General features: G+C 42.9%; 1 protein-coding gene across 2 annotated transcripts in view; it reads left to right on the plus strand.

Annotated features, from left to right (window-relative positions):
• Positions 1–16941, plus strand: part of MANBA (mannosidase beta) — a 124381-nt gene extending 107440 nt beyond the window's left edge. For both annotated transcript variants that reach the window (XM_075350655.1, XM_075350663.1), the window contains 5 exons: positions 668–832; positions 4337–4481; positions 7738–7880; positions 15196–15453; positions 16602–16941. In XM_075350655.1, coding sequence (XP_075206770.1) covers positions 668–832; positions 4337–4481; positions 7738–7880; positions 15196–15453; positions 16602–16832 — 942 coding nt within the window. In that variant the 3' untranslated portion in view covers positions 16833–16941. The remainder of the gene's footprint in view (positions 1–667; positions 833–4336; positions 4482–7737; positions 7881–15195; positions 15454–16601) is intronic.
• Positions 16942–21921: the final 4980 nt, after the last annotated feature.

Consider the following 21921-nt stretch of genomic DNA (forward strand, 5'->3'; position numbering starts at 1 on the left):
ATTGAGATTTGCCGTGACGTGGCAGGGGTGGCTCAAAAAATTGATCAATTGTTTGCTAAAATTCTCATTTTGCATCATAGTACAGTTGGATTAATGAATTTACACTTTTAATTTTTGCATGCCATTCTCAAGCAGTGCTGGCTCCCCCCCTTTCACTTGGAGAACCTCTCTAAGAAAAAAGATATTCCAACTTTCATCCAGCTAACAGAAATCGCATATACGCATTACAAAGTGTCAATGTCGCTTTTACGCCAAATATTGGTATAGATTTGAAAATGGTTTTCTTGTGCAATGCTGACTTTTAACCGCTTTTAGCCATGGGTCATATTTGTTGTTCATGTTGTTTTATTAGGCCATGTTCTCATGGGACAGGTATGCTGCAGCAACATCTGCAGAAATTGCACAACATAAAATAAAATTGCAGATTTATCTGTGGATTTCCTCCTTTGTATTGCCAAGATTAGAATTCAAAGCAAAATCCTTCATCCTTGCCCAGCAGAATACATCATGGCCTAGATTTGAAATTCTGCAATGAATCTTCATGATTAAGAATTCCGTTATTTACACTGGAGATTGCTATAAAATTCTAGAGGAGCATGTATAGCAAATCTTTGCTGTGTAAACATGGCTGTAGAACTCTTGTAATGATGTGTTATATTTTACTTAGGTGTCTTCTCCTGAGGACTGGTCTTACTCTAGCAACTTCAGTAATCACCGTCAACATCATGATTCGGGAAATGAGCAGATGATGTTCCAGGCCGGTCTCCACTATAAGATGCCAAGGAACGTTGATCCCTTGAAACAGTTTCACGACACTTTATATCTGACTCAGGTAGCATGATTTCTTCTCCAACTAACTGATCTTGTGTCAATATGTTACTAATAGTTGATGTGTTGGCGAGGGTATAGCAATGGGTTTTGGAATTGCTGATAATTTTAATTTTGAAATAGGCACTATTTTTGCTATATTTTTCTATTTTACTGTATATAGATAGGTCCATTAAAGTATATATAATTTGTCAGCGTGTAGATCAAATTCTACTTACCTGTAACCACCAATAGCAGGAGCTTATTAAAGGCTAAAGGGAACGTTTAGTAAGACTGGTTTTATTTTACAGTCTTAAAGGGAATCTGTCGCCAGGTTTTTGCCATCTAATCTGAGAGCAGTATAGCGTAGGGGCAGGGATCCTGATTCTAGTGGTGTGTCACTTATTGGGCTGCTTAGTGTAGTTTTGATAATCCCTGTTAATCAGCATTAGAGCACTACTTCATGTGCTGCCATGTAGTCTAGTATATTTATGAGCCCTGTATAAGTTCTAAATCTGCAGCAGAGAAAACATTGATTTTATGAAAATAACAGCAAACAAGAAAAAATCTGATCAGCAGACATGTGAGGCTAATGGACAGGGGTGGATCAGAGATCCACTCGTGCCTTTTAACGCCTTAGATCGCGCTGTCAAACGCTGACAGCATGATCTAATGCACTCCAGCAGGGATTGCATCCCCCTCCGCCATCGTTAGCCCCATGATGCGATTATGGGGCGCCAATGTGTTGGAATGCCAGCGTGGAGTTAGATGATGTTCCGGCTCACTTCCTGTGAATGCTTTCAGAGTGCTGGCACTCACAGGAACGCAGCATTTCTGCTGATCAGAGCGATGCTGAAACATTACTCTGATCAGGAGAAATGATCAGACAGTGAAATCATAAAGTCTTCTAGGGGACTAGTAAAATCAATAAAAAAAAAATTTTTAAAAATGCAAAACTCTCCCTTTTTGTCTCATTGAAAATAAAACAATGAAAAAAAATACACATATTTGGTATCGCCGCATTCAGAAATGCCCGCTCTATCAAAACATAAAACATTTCATCTGATTGCTACACAGCATTGCGAGAGAAAAAAATTCCAAACACCAAAATTACGTTTTTTTGGTCCCCACAACATTGCATTAATATGCAATAACAGGTGATCAAAGCGTTGCGTCTACCCAAAAATAGTACAGTCAAAAAGTTAGCTCAAGACGCAAAAAAAAAAGCCAGAGCCCCAGATCCCAAAAAATGAGAATGCTACGGGTTTCGGAAAATGGTCACAAAAGTGGTATTATTTTTCTTTTTTTATCTTTTATACAAACTTCTGGATTTTTTTAACCACTTAAGGCCGCTTTACACACAGCGACATCGCTAACGAGATATCATTGGGGTCACGGAATTCGTGAAGCACATCCGGCCTCGTTAGCAACGTCGTTGCTTGTGAAACGTACGAACGACCGCTATCAAAAATACTCACCTTGATCGTTGTCCGGTCTGTCTTAGGCTGCTTTCACACTACGTCTTTTTAACACTCGTCCTGAACGTTTTTTTAACGCAGAAACGGATCCAGTGCAAATGCGTTTTCATTTCAATGCATTTGCAATGGACTCATGTTAACATGCGTTCACCTGCGTTTGCGTGCGTTATAGTGAGGATCCAGCGACTTGCAGTTTTTTAACATCTTTCAAAAACGCTACTTGTAGCGTTTTTGAGCTGCGTCCAACTTCTGCAAATTGCTGGATCCTGACTAAACAGCACGCAAACGCATGTGAACGCTGGCGTGCTGATAGGCAGGATCCTGCTTGCTCTACTGAGCATGCACAGAAGCCAGCCCCGTGATCAGTCTATCTCTCTCCTCTCTCTCTCTCTGTCTCTCCCCCTCCCTCTCCTGTCTCTCTCTCCCACCTGAGAGCTGCGGACACTTGTAACCAAGGTAAATATCGGGTAACCACTTATCTTAGTTACCCGATGTTTACGTTGGTAACATGTGCAGGGAGCCGGCTCCTAGCAGCTGCAGACGCTTGTAACCAAAGTAAATATCGGGTATCCAAGCAAGTATACCCGATGCTTACCTTGGTTACGAGCCTCGCAGCTGTCAGATGCCGGCTCCCAGTCTGGCACGTTTAGTTCCCCTCACTCCCGATCACATGACTCCAATGCCCGCCCCTAAACATCTAGTGACAGGATTCTGCAAAGTAACACATGCGTTTGCATGCATTTTTTTGCTGTAAAAGCAGGATCCGCTTTTGCAGCAAAAAAACGTTCAGGACGCATGTTAAAAAGACGTAGTGTGAAAGCAGCCTAATCCCGATTATCGTTGATGGTGCTGGATGCAGGTTGTTCATGATTCCTGAGGCAGCCCACATTGCTACGTGTGACACCCCAGGAACAATGAACAGCACCATACCTACGTCCTCCGGCAACGAGGTGGGCGTGTCTTTCCTTCGGCTGCTCTCCGCCCCTCCGCTTCTATTGGCCGCCTGCCGTGTGACGTCGCTGTGACGTTGCACAAACTGCCCCCTTAGAAAGGAGGCGGTTCGCCGGCCACAGCGACTTTGCAGGGAAGGTATGTGTGACGGGGCCTAACGATATTGTGCGCCACAGGCAGCGATTTGCTCGTGATGCACAAACGACAGGGGCGGATACCCTCGCTAGCGAGATCGCAGCGTGTTTAGTGGCCTTTAGATAAAAATAAAACTATACATGTTTGGTATCTGCAAACTCGTACTGACCAGGTCAGTTTGTCAAAATGGTGAACACTGTAAATTAAAAACCCAAAAAACAATCACCTTTTTTATAATTTCACCGCCATTGGATTTTTTATTTTTCCAGTTCAATATGCAGCAGAATGAATGGTGTCATTCAAAAGTGCAATTGGTCCCCCAAACAAGCCCTCATATGGCTAGATTGACGGGAAAAATAAAGTTATGGCTCTTGGAAGGAGCAGAGGAAAAAATGGAAAATCGCCCTGGGTTGAAGGGGTTAAAAGAAAATGCAAATTATGAATCGGTGGCCTCTGTTTTTCCATGATTTCCCATGGTTTCCTGCAGTGTATGAGATAAAACTTAGTTTGAATAAAATAATAAAGAAAAAATGTGATACGTGAAGTGTGATGCTGGACTAATTCATGCTTATGTGGCATGTTGGGCATGTTTTTTCCTATTTTCCCCCTAATCAGTCTGTGGTACAAACAGTTTTCTCTGAAATGCTGTAGCATTGTCAAGTAAAAGTTAGTAGATTGCAATAATGGAGCTTGTAGATATTAGCACATTTAGTAGAATGAGAACATTTTTCCTACTAAAACAAGTCATTGTCTCTTCTATTTAGCATCTCTATAGGTTCTTTTATTTCATACACCAGAAAACAATCAAATATTGGTAAATAACAGCATCTGTAAACACTACTGATACAATCATGGATCCTTTCTATAATTCACATTGTCCTTTAACAAGCCCAGGTTTTCTACCTGATTTTATTATAGAAATCACCAGGACAAATAACAAATCTACCTGTTTTCATCATCCCTAGGTAATGCAGGCTCAATGTGTGAAGCTCCAGACTGAATTTTACAGGCGTAGTCAGAGTGAAATTGTAAATGGACGAGGCTTTACAATGGGTGCCCTCTACTGGCAGTTAAATGATATCTGGCAAGCACCATCTTGGTCTTCCATAGGTACGTAAGAATCCAACATTTCAGCATGGCATATACAATGCAAAGAAAACAGGAGAAAATAAAGGGAATCTGTCAGAACATTAATGCGCCAAACCTGGCTGCTTTAATTCTAAAGCACTCATGTTGAAATCCAGGTTTTTTTGAGAATCGGCCCACCTTAATCATAAGGAGCCACAAAAAGTCACTTCAACAATTTACTTAAATGGAACCTGATGGTTGAGTCATGCTGCTCCAAGAGTAGGTAATATGCATTGGTGACTGGCTTTGTTATTGCAGCCATGAATATTTTACTTGAGACGTTGTAGTAGACGCTAAGTTAGCTATTCAAAGAAGCAGCTTTCCGGCTGCTTATATCTGCCTTTCTTCCCTAGGATGGCAGGTCTTTCCCTATGTGTGTGTATTTAGAAAAACATGTCAGTCATGGGGAGCGAGCCAGGGAGAAGCCATATCTGACCTGTCTCTTGGTCTAGTTGACCTGTTTGCCTCATTCTTGGACATTTTTTAAAACTGTTATCCTTTATACCACTGAGCTTCAATTTTCAACCTATGGCCAGGGCCAAATGGGGACTACTGCGATCCTTGCATGACACTCGCCGAGTGTCATGCAAGTGTCATTGCGACTGACGTCTGATCATGCGATCGGACCTCAGCTGTGGAGTGCGGGCCCGCATTGAGGAGGGGAGGGCCGGCGCTGCACAGGAGAGGGAGGGATTTATCTCCCTCTCTCCTCTGTTGCCGGCTATTGCTATTCTTGCTCTGCACTCGCATTACACCGGTGTAATGAGAGTGCAGTGCGATTTTTACTTGCCCATAGACTTGAATGGGTGCGAGAGAAACAAGGATCGCATTGCACCCGCAGCATGCTGTGACTGTTTTCTCGGTCCGATTAGCGCTGAGACAATAATCGCTCATGGGGGCTGACACACAGGCTAATATTGGTCCGAATGGAATGCGATGTTTTATCGCATTCCACTCGCTCCGATTTTCATGCCGTGTGGCTTAGGCTTAACACTAGAACTACTGGACTCGTGACACCTATATAGAAATACATGGTGCAAAGTAGTCAAAATGACTACCTCAGTAGTTCTAGTGTTAAAGCTCATTTTTCAGTTCTATCCTAGCCAATCTTGGATGAATTGCATGGCTCATAATAGCATTTTCTAGGTTGAGATGTGCAATCATAAAGCAAAAGTGACTTGGAAAATGAATCCATACCTTGTAAACGTTTCCACATTTTTCACATTGTGGGTGTAATTTTTCACATTACACCCACAAACTTAAATGTATTTTTTGTGGATTTTATATGATAAATACCAACACCAAGTTTCAAGTATTTGTGAAATGTAAAGGAAATCATACAGGGTTTTGTAAATATTTTAAAAATATAAATCTGAAAATTCTGACGTGCATTTTTATTCATTACCCCTGAATAAAATCCTGAGTGACAAATTCACCATAGAAGTCACCTAATTAGTAAATTGAGTCCCCCCTCCCCCCCCCCCCCTGTGTGTAATTTATTCTCAGTATAATGACAGCTCTTCTGTGAGTTCTTTACAGGTTTCCTGCTTGATAACATTCATATAAACAAAGGAGCACACTAAAGAGGCCAGGGATAAAGTTGTGGAGAAAAGTAAAGCCGGGTCAGGTTATAAAAAAAACATCTCACAGAGCTTTGTTCAATCCGAATATTGAAGCACTATGTCACAACTGCACACCTACCAAGACATAGCTATCCATCTAAACTGACATCCCAAGCATGGAGACCACTAATTAGAGATGCAGCCAAGTCACTCTGTGGTAGCTGCAAGGATCCACAGCTCAAGTGGGAGAATCTGTCCACAGGACAACGATTAGTCGTATACTTAACATATTTGGCCTTTATGGAAGAGTTGTAAACAAAAAGCCAATATTGAAAGCAAGCTATAAGTACTGTTTGCAGTTCTCAAAAAGTCATGTAAGGATCATAGCTTGTAGAAGAAAATGGTTTAGTCAGTTGAGACCAAAGTTGAACTGTTTGGGCTTAATGAAAAACACTGTTTGTGGTGGACAAATCACACTTTACATCATGAAAACACTATCCCGACTATCAAGCATGGTGGTGGCAGCCTAATGCTGTGGGGTTGCTGTTCTTCAGTTTGAATGTCAATGTCCAGACAGTCTGTGGCAAGACATGAAAATTGCTGTTCAGACTCTCCATCTAATCTTGCTGAACTGCAACTATTTTGCAGAGAAGAATGGCCGAATATTTCAGCCTCTAGTGTGTAAAGCTAGTAAAGACTGCCCCCCTGAGGAGACAGCTCCATGTAATGCCTGCTCAAAATCTTGGGCAGGGGAAGCAGGTCACTGAGACAAGTGACCAGTCAGTCAAAGACCAAAAGTCAGCAGCATGAAGAGGCAGGAGATCTGTGTATGCAGTGCATGCCCTGCTGTACTAGCAGCTTAAAGGGAACCTGTCACCACTTTTTTGGCGTATAAGCTGCGGCCACCACCACCGGGCTCTTATATACAGCATTCTAACATGCTGTCTATAAGAGCCCAGGCCATTGTGAGAACAAACACTTTATAATACTTTCCCAACGGTCGTGCGGTGGGCCATATGAGTGTCTCCGTTCTCCGGTGCTGGCGCCTCCCCTTTCAGCCATCTTCGTCCTCCTTCTCTAGCCGCGGTGCATGATGCGTCCGACGTCATCCACACTCGCCGGCATTCAGGTCCTGAGCAGGCGCACTTTGATCTGTCCTGAGTAGGGCAGATCAAAGTATTCTAGTGCACATACGCAGGACCGGCGAGTGTGTATGACGTAGACGCATCATGCACTCAGGCTTCAGAAAGAGGACGAAGATGGCCGAAAGAGGAGGCACCGGAAAACGGAGACGCCCATTAGGCCCACCGCACGACCGTTAGGTAAGTATTATAAAGTGTTTATGTTCTGAAAGTGGCCTGGGCTCTTATATACAACATGTTAGAATGCTGTATATAAGAGCGCGGTGGTGGTGGCAGCAGCTTATACGTCAGTGGTGACAGGTTCCCTTTAAACTCAGACGTATTTCTCTAAAACTTCCAAACTAAGCTCTTCCAGCAACTAAATGATTTATAAAGTGTTACGTAATAAAGGGCTTTTACATATTATTTATATCTTGATCACATAATCCTTTTAAAGTATACATGTCATTAAAGTATGGTACATATGTGTGATATAATGTTGATTCCAGCATAATTGAGACAAACCAGATCAAATGTTCTTTAATTATTCTATAGAATATGAAGGCAAGTGGAAAATGTTGCATTATTATGCCAAAGGTTTCTTTGCCCCTATAACAACAAGTGCGTTTGAGGACCAAAATACCTTAATCATTTATGGAGTGTCTGATATGATGAAGGATTCTCTTTTCAAGCTAGCAGTAAGTTTCTTATCTTTAGATCATCAGTCAACAATGTAGACCTATATATAGATAGGCCCAGATTTGGGATTTAAAGAACAATATTGCATTATTGGAGATTTTTATATATATATATATATATATATATATATATATATATATATATATATATATATATATATATATATATATATATATATATATATATATATATATATATATACCTTATTAATCCGAATACAGGCTGATCTAATAGGGCTATGCATTTTCTACACACTTATTTGGATAAGCAGTACCATTTAAAGTGGTCTTCCACCATTCAAGAAATACTTGGCAAGCTCTGTAGCATTCCAAATATTAGTAGTGTGTAATGTTCACATCATTACGATTCAGATCCACTCCGCTGCATCTCCCAAGGTTCTCAGCGGTGAGACTTTAATCGACATGCAATCACAACTATGCCACTCACATTCTTATGGTCAAGTGATGAATGTTGATCTCCGCCAGCACAGATGAATCCTAATAGTGTATTCTTTATACAGTGAGTGACACAAGTATTGCACACGTCACCAGTTTTAGTAAATATATTTATACAGGTGCTATTAACATTACTTTTCCACCAGATGTCAGTAACAACCCATCCAATGCACACAGGCAAATAAATTAAAGCTTACATGCCCATAAATTAAATTTTGTAATAATGTGAATTGAAAAAAAGGGGTAAAGTATTGAACATGCTTAATGAAATTTATTTAATACTTTGTACAATGTTGGTGATGACAGCTTCAAGATTCCTCCTGTATAGAAAAACTAGTTGCATGCATTGCTCAGGTGTGATTTTGGTGCATTCTTCCACACAAACACTCTTCAAATCCTGTTCCGTGAACACCTTCTATGAACTCTGAGCTTTACTTCCTTCCATAAATTTTCTATTGTATTAATGTCAGGGCTCTGGCCAGGCCATTGTATTAGCTTTATTTTCTTTCTCTGAAACCAATTCAGAATTTTCTAGGCTTTGTGTTTGGGTTCATTGCCTTGTTGAAATGTCCATCATTGTTTCATCTTCATCATCGAGGTAGATTTTCATCAAGAATGTCTCAGTAAATTTGTCCATTCATCCTTCCTTCAAGTACATGAAGTTTGCCAGTGCCCTGTGTTGAAAAACTTTCCCACACCATGATGTTCCCATCTCTAAGCTACACTGTAGGTATGGTGTTAAAGGCCTCCAAACATAGTGTGTATTACAGTATTCAAAAAATTTAATGTTGGTCTCATGGGAAAAGTTTATATTCTACCAGTGCTTGAACATACTTTTTGTTCAGTAATGGATGTTTGTGTGGTGAGGTTACATCCAGTCCATGAGGTTGAGTGCATTACTTATTGTTTTCTTTGAAACAATTGTGCCTGCTGATTACAGGTCTTTCTGTAGCTCTCCACAGGTGGTTCCTGGCTGTTGGACAATACTTTTTCATAATTATTTTCACTCTTCTGTCTGTAATCTTGCAGGGAGCACCTGGTAATGGCTGGTTTAAGGTAAAATGATAACCTTTCTACTTCTGGATTATGACCCCAACAATGCTCACTGAAACATTTAGTAGTTTAGAAATTCTGTAACCAATGTTATCCGTATGTTTTGCAACAATAAGGTTGTGAAGTTGAGACAGCTCACTTGTTTTATCCATCGTGAGATGTTTCTTGTGTGCACCTTGGTAATGACACTTTTTTTTTTATAGGCTATCAGCTGAACCAGCTGATAATATTTTTCAATAAGTGGCAGGTTTGCTTTTGTTTGTTTTTCACCTATTTCTGCATGTGTTGAATTTAAATACTTTTTTCCCTGTGTCATTTCCAATTCCCACAAAACTTAATTTATGGACATCTCTGGTTTGATTTCTTTGCCTATGTGGATTGGATGGGTTCTTCACATCTGGTGGTTTCATGTTAATAGCATCTTTAGAAATATATTTACTATATATTATATATTTAATATATTTAAAAAATTGGTGCCATGTTCAATACTTATTTCAAGGACTGTACATGGCTGAAATTCAACAAGCTGCAGGGTTTGCTGAAAATTTCATCAGCGTTTGACAACTCCTTTAAATATGCCTCAGACCATATTATACATCCCATACAGTATGTGCCGAATTATTAGTCAACTGAGTATTTTGACCACATAATTTTTATGCATATTTTCAATATTTTCCAGCGCAAAGCTGTATAAATTTTGAATGCTTAATTGGATGAAGGATATCAGGTGATGTGTACTTGCGTAATGAGAAGGGTGCTGCCTAAGGTTATAAATGCCCTTTATCAATGTGTCATCAGAAACCAAATAAAAGTGGACCTTTTCTGCGCTGCTGCTTTTATTTGGTTTCTGATTGCACATGCTGAAAAGCCAGGGATAATCTGTAGCCACAACTGGATTACGTGTCTAAATACTGGTTGTGTGTCACACAACCGTACAGGGTGAGCACAGCCTTTTATGACCTTGTACATGTGTTTTGGGTAGGACCCTATTATGCTTTCTATCCTTGGGTCTTAGCTTTATCAAAGTGTGGAGACTTATTAGATTAGCTTTTCTTCAGGCAAGATGGACCAAAAAGGAGATTTAACTGACTATGAAAAGTCAAAGTGTTAGAGAGATGAAGCACTCTTGAAATTGCCAAGATATTAGAGAGTGGTCACAGAACCATCAAAAGTTTTGTTGCAAATTGTAAACCGGGTCGTAAAACAATTTGTTGAGAGAAAAAATACTTATTTAACTGCCAAAGATTTGAGCAAAATCAAACATGAAGCGAGCAGGAACCCATTTTCCTCCAGAGCTGTCCTATACCAGAACTCCAACGTCCCTGAAGTTCCCAGAAGTACAAGTTGTTCAGTGCTCAGAGACATGGCCAAGGTAAGGGAGGCTGATTAGAGACACCACTAAATAAGACACCGTAGTTAAAGTTCAAGACTGACCAAAAAATATCTGAACATAGATTTTTCAAAGGTTTTATGGACCGATGAGATAAGCGTGACCCTGTACAGACCAGATGGATGGGTCTGTGGTTGGACCAATTGTGCGCATAGACCTCCATTTTCACTCAGACACCAGCAAAGTGGAGATGGGATGCTGGTATTATTAACAATGAGCTAGTTTGATCTTTTGTCAGGTTGAAGATGAACACAAGATCAACTTCTAAACCTACTGGCAGTTTTTAGAAGACACTTTCTTCAAACATTGATACAGGAAAATTCCATCTTTCAGGAAAACCATGATTTTTATGCAGGACATTGTCCATCGCATGCATTGATGTACGTCCCTGCTTTGGTAACCAGTAAAGTATTTGAAGATGAAAGAAAGAGGACATGGTCCGTTCCTCGCAGATGTAAGCTCTATTGAAAACTGGTGGGACCTTCTTAAATGGGATATTTATAGTGAAAAAAAAAACAGTACACCTGTCTAAACAGTTAAAGGCTTGGTTGGTGCTGCCCAAAAAGTTGATAGTCACAGATTAAAAAACTGCCAGACTCAATGGATGGAAGGCTAATGAATGTTATTGAAAAGAAGGGTGGCAATAAAACATCACTGATAGGTGGCGTAATTTGAAGCTCAGGGGCCTCAATGCAAAATCTAGAATGGGACCCCAACCTATCAAGTGTTTTAAAGGAGTTGTCTTGTCTAGAATGAAAAGTCTATATTCATCCTATGTAACTGCACTGTGCGCTGCAAGGATTTGCTGGTGTCAGAGCCGGTCACATGACAACAAGTATGCAACATGCATGCTTGTATTGAGCGAAGTTGCACCCCATCTAGTTGTGTTCTGGCCGGCAGTATGTATATTGAATACTTGACCGAAGTTCCCGGCTCTGGCATCGGCAAATCCTTGTAGCACACAGATTGACGGATTGCAGACTTTTCATTCTAGACCTGATATTAATAATCTTTTTAGTTATGCTAGACTCCAAGGCCCAGGGGCAATCCCTGCGCCCACTGTAGTTACGCCCGTCACTGTTTTTTTATATTTTTTATTTTTTATTAAATGTACAAAATACATATCTGACATTTTGAGTTTTGGATATTATTCTCACTTTAACAGATGAAAATAAACAATTGAGATGTAAAAATGTAGGGGTTTCATTCAGTTGCATAATAATTCTAATAGTTGGCCAATAATTATACACACACAGATATTCTCCTAAGAAAGACTTAACCTCTTTTTTTCTTAAATATCTCTTTATTAACCTTTTGGTTTTACTGACAGCACTGTAGTTGTTCAATAATAAAATGAATCATCAAAAATAGAAATTGTCTAATTTTGCCCACCGCATAGCTATATGTCAATCATAGCACTAACAAACTATGATATAAGACACCACACAAGTATAGAAGTTCTTTTGCCCTGTATTAATCAACTACATTGAAATCACACACCTGTGACCTTTTGTAAAGCACAGTTACCACAACCTCTGGTAGAGAAATCCGTCATATTGGCATTGTAAAACTGGGGTCACACGAGCGTATAAAACAAATCTGTCCCATTCTAACCCAGAAAATGGGATCATTTTCTTTCTCACTTGTCATCTGTGTGCTGTCCATATGCAATCCATTTTTTTACTTTTATTGGTCTTTTACAGGACCATTAATGGTTTCCCATCTTACAGAATTGTAATGTATACGTAAAAATCAGATGCTATATTAATGATCCATAAGATATCCGTTTTCTTTCTTGCACTGTACTGATTTTTCTTATGCTGAACACAGCTGAGGAAAAAAAAACGCAGACACTCCCTGCCTTATTGAATAACATTAGTCTTGAGTGCAATTCCTTTTTTAATCGGATATAACTCGTCCTATTTATACGCCCTTACATGTTCTGAGGAATGCATGCCCAATATGACCGGTCTCAATAAGTACTGGTACTTATTGTGATTTGTAGCATAACTGGAAAAATACACCTGAACTGCACATACAAAAATGATCAATTGATCTAATGCCGCTAGGGAAAAAATTTAAATACCTGAACATGAGGTTCTTGGTTTAACATTCTAAGACTATATGAAGCCCACTGCTATGTCACGCTGAACCTCTGAGTGGGTCCCTAACTTATTTGAAGTCTTAAAAGGTGCACCAACCACCGCCTCAGCAACAGTGCACCAGCAGGGCAGGTGACCTGGTGCCTCACAACAACCATGCCGGAAAGCTGAGTACCCATGACTCCAGGCCACACCGCCCCACTGACACAAAACCACCACAACAATGGCCGCTACACCGCACAAACACCATGTGAAAGGAGCTGGTCATCTCACCTTCAACAAGCTCCCAGTATGTGAACTGAGAGCAAAAAAGGCAGACCCCTCTTAGCAGTCTACTTCTAGTTAAAAACACCTTTGCAAATGGGAGGAATGCTGTTTCAAGTAAAAAAAAAAACAGCGGGGGATAGAATGTGTGGCAGTGGGCTTTTTATATAGTATACGAACTTTTGCCTAGCGTTGTTAGATCACAGTATGATTTTTAGATGTGCGGTTCATGTCTTTTTTTTTTTTTTTTTTTTTTTTTTTTACAGTTATTGCATACTTAAGGTCCAGTCACACTAAGCAACTTACCAGCGATCCCAACAACGATAGGGATCGCTGGCAAGTTGCTAGGAGGTTGCTGGTGAGATGTCACACTGCGACGCTCCAGCGATCCCACCAGCAACCTGACCTGGCAGGGATCGCTGGAGCGTCGCTACACGAGTTGCTGGTGAGCTCACCAGCAACCAGTGACCAGCCCCCAGCGCCGCGTGGAAGATGCTGCGCTTGGTAACTAAGGTAAATATCGGGTAACCAACCCGATATTTACCTTGGTTACCAGTGCACGGAGCTACACGTGCAGAGAGCAGGGAGCAGCGCACACTGAGCGCTGGCTCCCTGCTCTCCTAGTTACAGCACACATCGGGTTAATTACCTGATGTGTGCTGCAGCTACATGTGCACAGAGCAGGAGCCGGCACTGACAGTGAGAGCGGCGGAGGCTGGTAACAAAGGTAAATATCGGGTAACCAAGGACAGGGCTTCTTGGTTACCCGATGTTTACATTGGTTACCAGCCTCCGCAGAAGCCGGCTCCTGCTGCCTGCACATTTAGTTGTTGCTGTCTCGCTGTCACACACAGCGATCTGTGCTTCACAGCGGGACAGCAACAACTAAAAAATGGCCCAGGACATTCAGCAACAACCAACGACCTCACAGCAGGGACCAGGTTGTTGCTGGATGTCACACACAGCAACATCGCTAGCAACGTCACAAAAGTTGTTCGTTAGCAGCGATGTTGCTAGCGATGTTGCTTAGTGTGACGGGGCCTTTATCGTGATTGTCATGTTTAATAAAGATGGCAGGTGTTTGGGCCAAAATATCACCACATCCCTCATTTTTTATTACTTGCTCAGTGACCATTTTATACTTGAGTTACCACACATTAAAAGGCAATGCCTCAGTAAAACTTGAGAACGACAAATCCATCTTTCTGCTGTGCCATGGAGGTGAAGCTGAAATTTGGTATAAGGCACGTGAATCAGTGGTTTCATCAAGGTGTAATGATAGTGTACTATAGTTATTTGTATATCGTATTTTTCGTTTTATAAGACGCACCGGACTATAAGATGCACCCCAAATTTAGAGATAAAAAAGGTAAAAAAAAAAATGGGGTCTGTCTTATACTCCGGTGGTGTTGTCTTACCCGAGGGGGGCAGCAGCAGTGGTGGTGAAGCGGAGTCACAGGAAGCAGAGGTTGTGCTGGCAGCGGCGGTCAGTAGTGGCAGCGGCGGGTCAGTAGGGACCGCTGCAGTGGCGGCTCAGTGGTAGCTGTGTGTCTAATTGTCCGCGGTCCCGATTCAAGTGATGGCACCCGAAGCGGCGCATGCACAGATGAAGCTTTCATCCAAGGGCTCCATCTGCGCACGCGCTGACTCCTGGAGCGGCACGTGCGCAGATGGAGCTCTTGGATGGGAGCTCCATCTGTGCACGCGCTGACACCCGGCGCCACCATTTGAACCTGGACCGCGGACACACTGGTAAACCCGCCGCACAGCCACCGCAGGCCGCACGCACAGCCGCACAGAGAACCAGCTGGCCGCCGGGACAGAGAGGCAGCCGTGACGCAGCCTCAGGCACCCGGACGCACGCCCGCACGCACCCGGACGCCCGCACAGACAGCCCTACCGGTAGGCTATATTCGGATTTTAAGACGCACCCCTCATTTTCCTCCCAAATTTTTTGGAGGAAAAGTGCGTCTTATAATCCGAAAAATACGGTACTTAATTTTGATGGTAAGTTTAGGCATTCTAATGTTGTTGTAATTTATACTTTCAGATTAAAGTCTACAAATGGGACTCTCTGGCACCAGTCTGTGAAAAGGTGACAAATGAGTTTGTTTTAAATGCAAGAAGTTCTGGAGTTATCTACAAAGAATCCATTGCAGAACTGCTCAGTAGATGTGGAAATACTACCAGACAGAAAAGTGTGGTTGTCTTCTATCTATTAAACAATGGACTCATTTCTGGTTCAGAAAACTGGCATTTTTTAAGCTCCCTGAAGGAAGCACAAGGACTAGTGAAATCTAATATTACTGTAAGTACTAGTAAATGGTAACTACAGGTCTTTCATACATCAATAGTGCAAGTGAAGATAAGAAATCTATTTTGAGAAATGTCTTTCCACGCTAATGAGTTAGTTTGACTGCTTGTGCACTGATCATTAACTTTCAAAAATTGCTCACATCTGTCTACAAATCCTTCTGTAACAGGGATAAAGTTACATCTGCTGCCTATAGAAGGGTATGGAAAAGGGATAAACGGCAGGGAAAAGGCACAAGGAGAAACTGCTGAGGTTTCTTGTGCAGAGGGAAAATAGCTTACGACATGGGTTACAACTAGTGTTGAGCGGACCCGAACTGGAAAAGTCCGGATCCGCGCGGTTTCAGCGTCCGATCCGGGTCCGACCTGGACCCGGGAATCTTGCTGCACGATTCGGGTTTGGGAAAATTTTTTTTCTCTCCCTGTCCCTCTCCCTGTCCCTCTCCCTGTCCCTCTCCCTGTCCCTCTCCCTGTCCCTGTCCCTCTCCCTGTCCCTGTCCCTCTCCCCGTCCCTCTCCCCGTCCCTCTCCCCGTCCCTCTCCCTGTCCCTCTCCCCCCTCCCCCCTCCCCCTTCCCCCTCCCTCTCCCCCTCCCTCTCCCCGTCCCCTTCCCACTCCCTCTCCCCCTCCCTCTCCCTCTCCCCCTCCCTCTCCCTCTACCCCTCCCTCCCCCCCTCACCAGCGCCCGCAGAAGCCGGCTCCCTGCTCACTGCACATTCAGTTGTTGCTCTCTCGCTGTCACACACAGCGATGTGTGCTTCACAGCGGGAGAGCAACATCTAAAAAATGGTCCAGGACATTCAGCAACAACCAGCGACCTCACAGCAGGGGCCGGGTTGTTGCTGGATGTCACACACAGCAACATCGCTAGCAAGTTGTGCCTCAGCAACGATGTTGCTAGCGATGTAGCTTAGTGTGACGGTACCTTTAGGGACAAAATACGAGCACCCAAATTTCACCTGAGCTTCCACAGGTCTGCTCATCTCTACTCTTAATATCAATAAAAAAAATAATAAAATAATGCGTATGTTAATGGCTACACAACATTATACTCTGGACTCTTTACAAAGAGTGACAATATTTAAATTTTGTAAATTTTAAACTTTCAAGTAATGTGATTTCATTTTTTTTTTTTATTGTCCAGGTATCTATTTCCATGGCTAATGCAGCCTATGAGTTCACGCTGATTACCTCCAGTCCAGCTGCTTTTGTTTGGCTGGATGTTTGGGACATTGCAGGACGGTTCAGTGATAACGGCTTTCTTTTGACTGAGGAGAAGACAACAGCTTATTTCTATGCCTGGGAATCTACAAGTGTTAATGCTCTAAAGAGGTCACTCCACATATCCACCATACAAGACATTTATGAACAGTAATGACTGTGTGGAGGGTTACTGACCCGGTGCACTAAAATCCCAACCAGATTGTACACATTTTTCAATGCTAAATACAAGATTTGAATTATAAGTCATTATTTTTAACATATTATTGTTTGGCTATGTGTCGTGACATTTGTTTTTTGGGGGCTGCAACTGAGTAATTTCATGATAAACTCCAAAAGGAGCCAGTACATCACTTTTGATGGTGTTTACCTACCACAAATATTTACAGTATGGCCTTTTAAAATAGAGGGTAGCCATAAATGTTTGATTGTAAAAACAGCTGTTGGGGACTATATTTAGATAAGTATTCATTTGATACAATGGAGTAGATATCAATTCTGTTTACTTCTTAAGGCCCCGTCGAGATTGCTAATGAGATCGTTGCTGAGTAACAGTTTCTGTGATGCAGCAACGATCTCGCCAGTGATCTTGTTATGTGTGACATCTACCAGCGCTCAGGCCCCTGCTGTGAAATCGCTATTCGTTGACGAATGGTCCAGACCATTTTCTTCAAAGGCAGTGTCCTGCTGGGCAGGACGCATCACTGTGTTTGACACTGTGTGACAGGGTCCCAATGACCGCCGAGATCGTTATACAGGTCGCTACTGCGACCTATATCGTTACTGCGACGTAGGTAAGATCTGACTGTGTGACATCTCACCAGCGACCTCCCAGCGACTTACCAGCGATCCTTATGAGGTGATATCATTGTCGGGATCGCTGGTAAGTCGTTGTGTGTGACTGGGCCTTCAGGTATTTCAAACTTGAGCCCCATCTACACTGCAAAATTATCATGATAATCTTGCAGAGTAAACAGGCTGCCGATCACTTAGCGAAAGATAAAAAAGCTTGTGCTGCACTACCAAGAACAATGACCTGAACAATCAATTACAGATTGCTGGTGTTCATTGTAAACCTCCATCTTCCTTTGTTAAACAGCCACCGATCGGTAAATATATGTCACTCAATGGTCGTTTAACCCCATAGCGACGGCCTAACATCTCAAGACGTTGGAAAAACAGGGTACTTATTCTGTTCCGACGTCTTGAGACGTCAGGCCGGAAAAAGCTTGTAGCGCCCCCAGTGACGAAAAATTCTCGGGGGTTTCTGCTACCGGAGGTAGCTGAGACCCCCAAGATTATGAATCGGGGTGTTTTTTTTGGACCCCGATAATGTGATCGCCGGTATACACCGTATACCGACGTACACATAAAAAAAAAAAAAAAATGGCAAATAATGCTGATTTCTTTCTTATCTGACATGATCAAACATGTCAGATGATAAAGAAATATAATCCTCTAGTGCCCCCAAAGCCCCCGGTACCGGAGAAATCAACCCCCCCCCCTCACCGGACATCCAAAATGGCGCCGACGCGCGACGAAAACTGCCGCCGGCTCTGCATTCATTTCCCTCCGATCTGAAATGATCAAACATTTCAGATCAGAGGGAAATGTCCTTCCCCTGACCCCTCCTCTGGTCCACCGGAGCCCCTCCGGTTCTCCATAGCGCTCCCCCCTCCCTCCTCCGGAGCGTGCAAGATGGCGGCGCGCAGCGCACAGTAGCGCGCGGCCGCATTCATCCTGCTCTTTCTGCCGCATGTGACACGTCACATGCGGCAGAAAAGTTGTCCCCAGGTCCCGCCGTCACCCCCCCTCAGCCCCCGGTCTTCCGTTATCTGGCTGCTGCTCCGTCCCCGCGATCACTCTGCCTCCCTCTGGAAAGCTGGCGGCGCATGTGCAGACAGCGGCTGTCAGCTGGATCCTTGCAAGCAGGGACGCTGACCGCGCTGCTTGCACATGCTGCTGTACTGTGGACCGGGGGAGAGTGAGTGCAGTGATCTGCAGCCACACTCCTCACATGGAGAGCCTGCTGTTCCAGAAAATGGGGGGTACGTTCTGTGAGCGTGCCCCTCATATTCTGGAATGAGGTTACTGCAGGTCACTCTGCCCTAGGTTGGACCGGGGCAGTGTGAGTGCAGTATTCTCAGATTACTGCACCCACACTGCTCATGGAGAGCTTGCTCTTCCAGAAAATGGGGGATACGTTCCCTGAACGTGCCCCCCATATTCTAGAAGGTCCAGAGTCGTCGTGGGACCTCCAAATGGATTACAGCGACCGGAATTAGTTTATTTTCAATAAATTGGTGAAAGAGGAATGTTTCGGGGAGTTTTTTTTTCTCAAATAAATTTTTTTTTTTGTCTTTATTTTTTATCTGTTTAGATGCCGTGACATCACTAACCCCAGAGCTTGATGCCAGGTGACATTACAGCTGGTATCAACCCCGTATATTACCCCATTTGCCACCGCACCAGGGCGCGGGATGAGCTGGGGCGAAGCGCCAGGATTGGCGCATCTAGTGGATGTGCCACTTCTGGGGCGGCTGCGGCCTGCTATTTTTAGGCTGGGAAGAGTCCAATAACCATGGCTCTTCCCACCCTGAGAATACCAGACCCCAGCTGTTCGCTTCACCTTGGCTGGTGATCTAATTTGGGGGGGACCCCACGTTTTCTTTTTTTAAAAAAAAAAAAACGCCTGAGGAGCCCTCCAAATTGATCACCAGCCAAGGTGAAGCTGTCAGCTGTGGTTTGCAAGCTACAGCTGTCTGCTTTACCCTAGCTGGCTATCAAAAATAGGGGGGACCCCACGTCGTTTATTTTAATTATTATTTTTTGGGGGGGGCTAAATACAAGGCTAGGCACCCTTTAGTGCCACATGAAAGGCACTAAAGGGCGCCAGCTTAGAATATGCAGGGGCGTGGGACGTTATATATGTTTGACATCTATCCATTCATCCATTGTAGCATTTTAGGCTGTGCGCCCACAATCGGGATTTGCAGCGTTTTGGGCGCAGAGTGTTTTCCCTGCATCCATAGCGCTGCGTTGTGCAGTAGAAGCACAGTGGAAGGATTTTTAGAAATCCCATGCCCACTCTGCTTCTTTTCTCCACACCATAAACCGACATGTGGCGCAGCTTCCCGAGCCTCAGCATGTCAGTTTATGCTGCGGAGACCAGAGTGTTCTCTGCAGGTAGAATAGAGCTAAAGTCCACAGCAGCCTGAACCCAAATCGTGGGCATGGGCAGCTGCGTTCTCCCGTGGACAACACTCATATCTCTGCAGGAAGGCTGTCACTGTGTACTAGACGCTGTGTCGCTGGATCATGGCCACATAGCCTAAAAGTGAGAAATTTGTTGCTACAGTAACATTTTTGTGAAGTACCTGTGGATTCAAAATGCTTACTATACTCCTGAATAAAATCCAGTTTCTAAAATGGGGTCATTTGTGGGGGGTTTCTGCTGTATAGGTACCCAAGGGGCCCTGCTAATGTGACATGGTGCCAACAATTTATTTCAACTTTTCAAGAATTCAAATGGTGCTCCTTCCATTCCAAGCCCTCCCATTTATCCAAACAGAGGTTTTTGGCCACATGTGGGGTATCCCTGTGCTCATAAGACATTGGATAACAACCTCTTGTGTCCACGGTTTGTTGTTGCCTCTTGAAAAAGTAAGAAATTTGATGCTAAAGCAACATTTTTGTGAAAAAAATGAAAATTTTCAATATGGCAACCTAAGCTTATCAAATTCTGTGAAGTACTCTTGGATTCAAACTGCTCACTATACACCTAGATAAAAGCCTTGAAGTGTCTTGTTTCCAGAATGGGGTCACTTGTTGGGGACCTCCACTGTTTAGGCACCTTAGGGGCTTTCCAAATGCAACATAGCGTCCGCTAATGAGTCCAGCCAATTGTGCAGTCAAATGGCGCTCCTTCCCTTCCGAGCCCTGCTGTGCACCCAAACAGTTGATTTCCACCACACATAAGGTATCAGCGTACTCAGGAGAAATTGCACAATAAATCTTATGCTGAATTTTTTCCTTTTACACTTGTAAAAAAAAAAAAGCTATGTGCTTGAAGTAACAATTTTGTGGTAAAAATGTATTTTTTTTTTATTTTCACAGCTCAATATTATAAACTTCTGTGAAGCACCTTGAGGGTTTAGGGTACTCACCAAACATCTAGATAAATTCCTTCAGGGGTCTATTTTCCAAAATGGGGCCACTTGTAGGGGACCTCCACTGTTTAGGCACCTCAGGGGCTCTCCTAATGCAACATGGTGTCCGCTATTGATTCCAGACAATTTTGCAGTCAAATGGTACTCCTTCCCTTCCGAGCCCTGTCATGCGCCCAAACAGTTGATTTCCACCACATATAAGGTATCGCCAAACTCAGGAGAAATTGCACAATAAATTTTATGCTGAATTTTTTTCCTTTTACACTTGTAAAAAAAAAAAGCTACCTGGTTGAAGTAACAATTTTGTGGTAAAAATGTATTTTTTTATTTTCATGGCTCAACGTTATAAAATTCTGTGAAGCACCTGGGGGTTCAGGGTACTCACCAAACATCTAGATAAATTCCTTCAGGGGTCTATTTTCCGAAATGTGGCCACATGTTGAGGAGCTTCACTGTATAGGCACCTCAGGGGCTCTCCAAATGCAACATGGCGTCTGCTATTGATTCCAGACAATTTTGCAGTCAAATGGTACTTCTTCCCTTCCGAGCCCTGTCATGCGCCCAAACAGTTGTTTTCCACCACATATAAGGTATCGCCAAACTCAGGAGAAATTGCACAATAAATTTCATGGTGATTTTTTTCCTGTTACCCTTGTGAAAAAAAAAGCTACCTGGTTGAAATAATTTTGTGGTAAAATTTTATTTTTTTTTTCATGGCTCAACGTTATAAAATTCTGTGAAGCACCTGGGGGTTAAGGGTACCCACCAAACATATAGATAAATTCCTTGAGGGGCCTAGTTTCCAAAATGGGGTCACTTGTGCGGAGTTTCTTCTGTTTAGGTACCTTAGGGGACCTCCAAATGCGACATGGTGCCCGCAATCTTTTTCAGCCAAATTTCCTTTCCAAAATTCAAATATTGTTCCTTCCGTTCCAAGCCCTCCCATTTGTCCAAACAAAGGTTTCAGACCACATGTGAGGTATCACCGCGCTCATGAAAAAGTGGGTAACAAACATTGAGGTCAAATTTTTGGAATTACCTCTTGAAAAAGTGAGAAAATTGATGCTAAAGCAA

This window comes from Anomaloglossus baeobatrachus, chromosome 1 (genome assembly GCF_048569485.1).
Source record: "Anomaloglossus baeobatrachus isolate aAnoBae1 chromosome 1, aAnoBae1.hap1, whole genome shotgun sequence".
Classification (NCBI taxonomy): Eukaryota; Metazoa; Chordata; class Amphibia; order Anura; family Aromobatidae; genus Anomaloglossus; species Anomaloglossus baeobatrachus.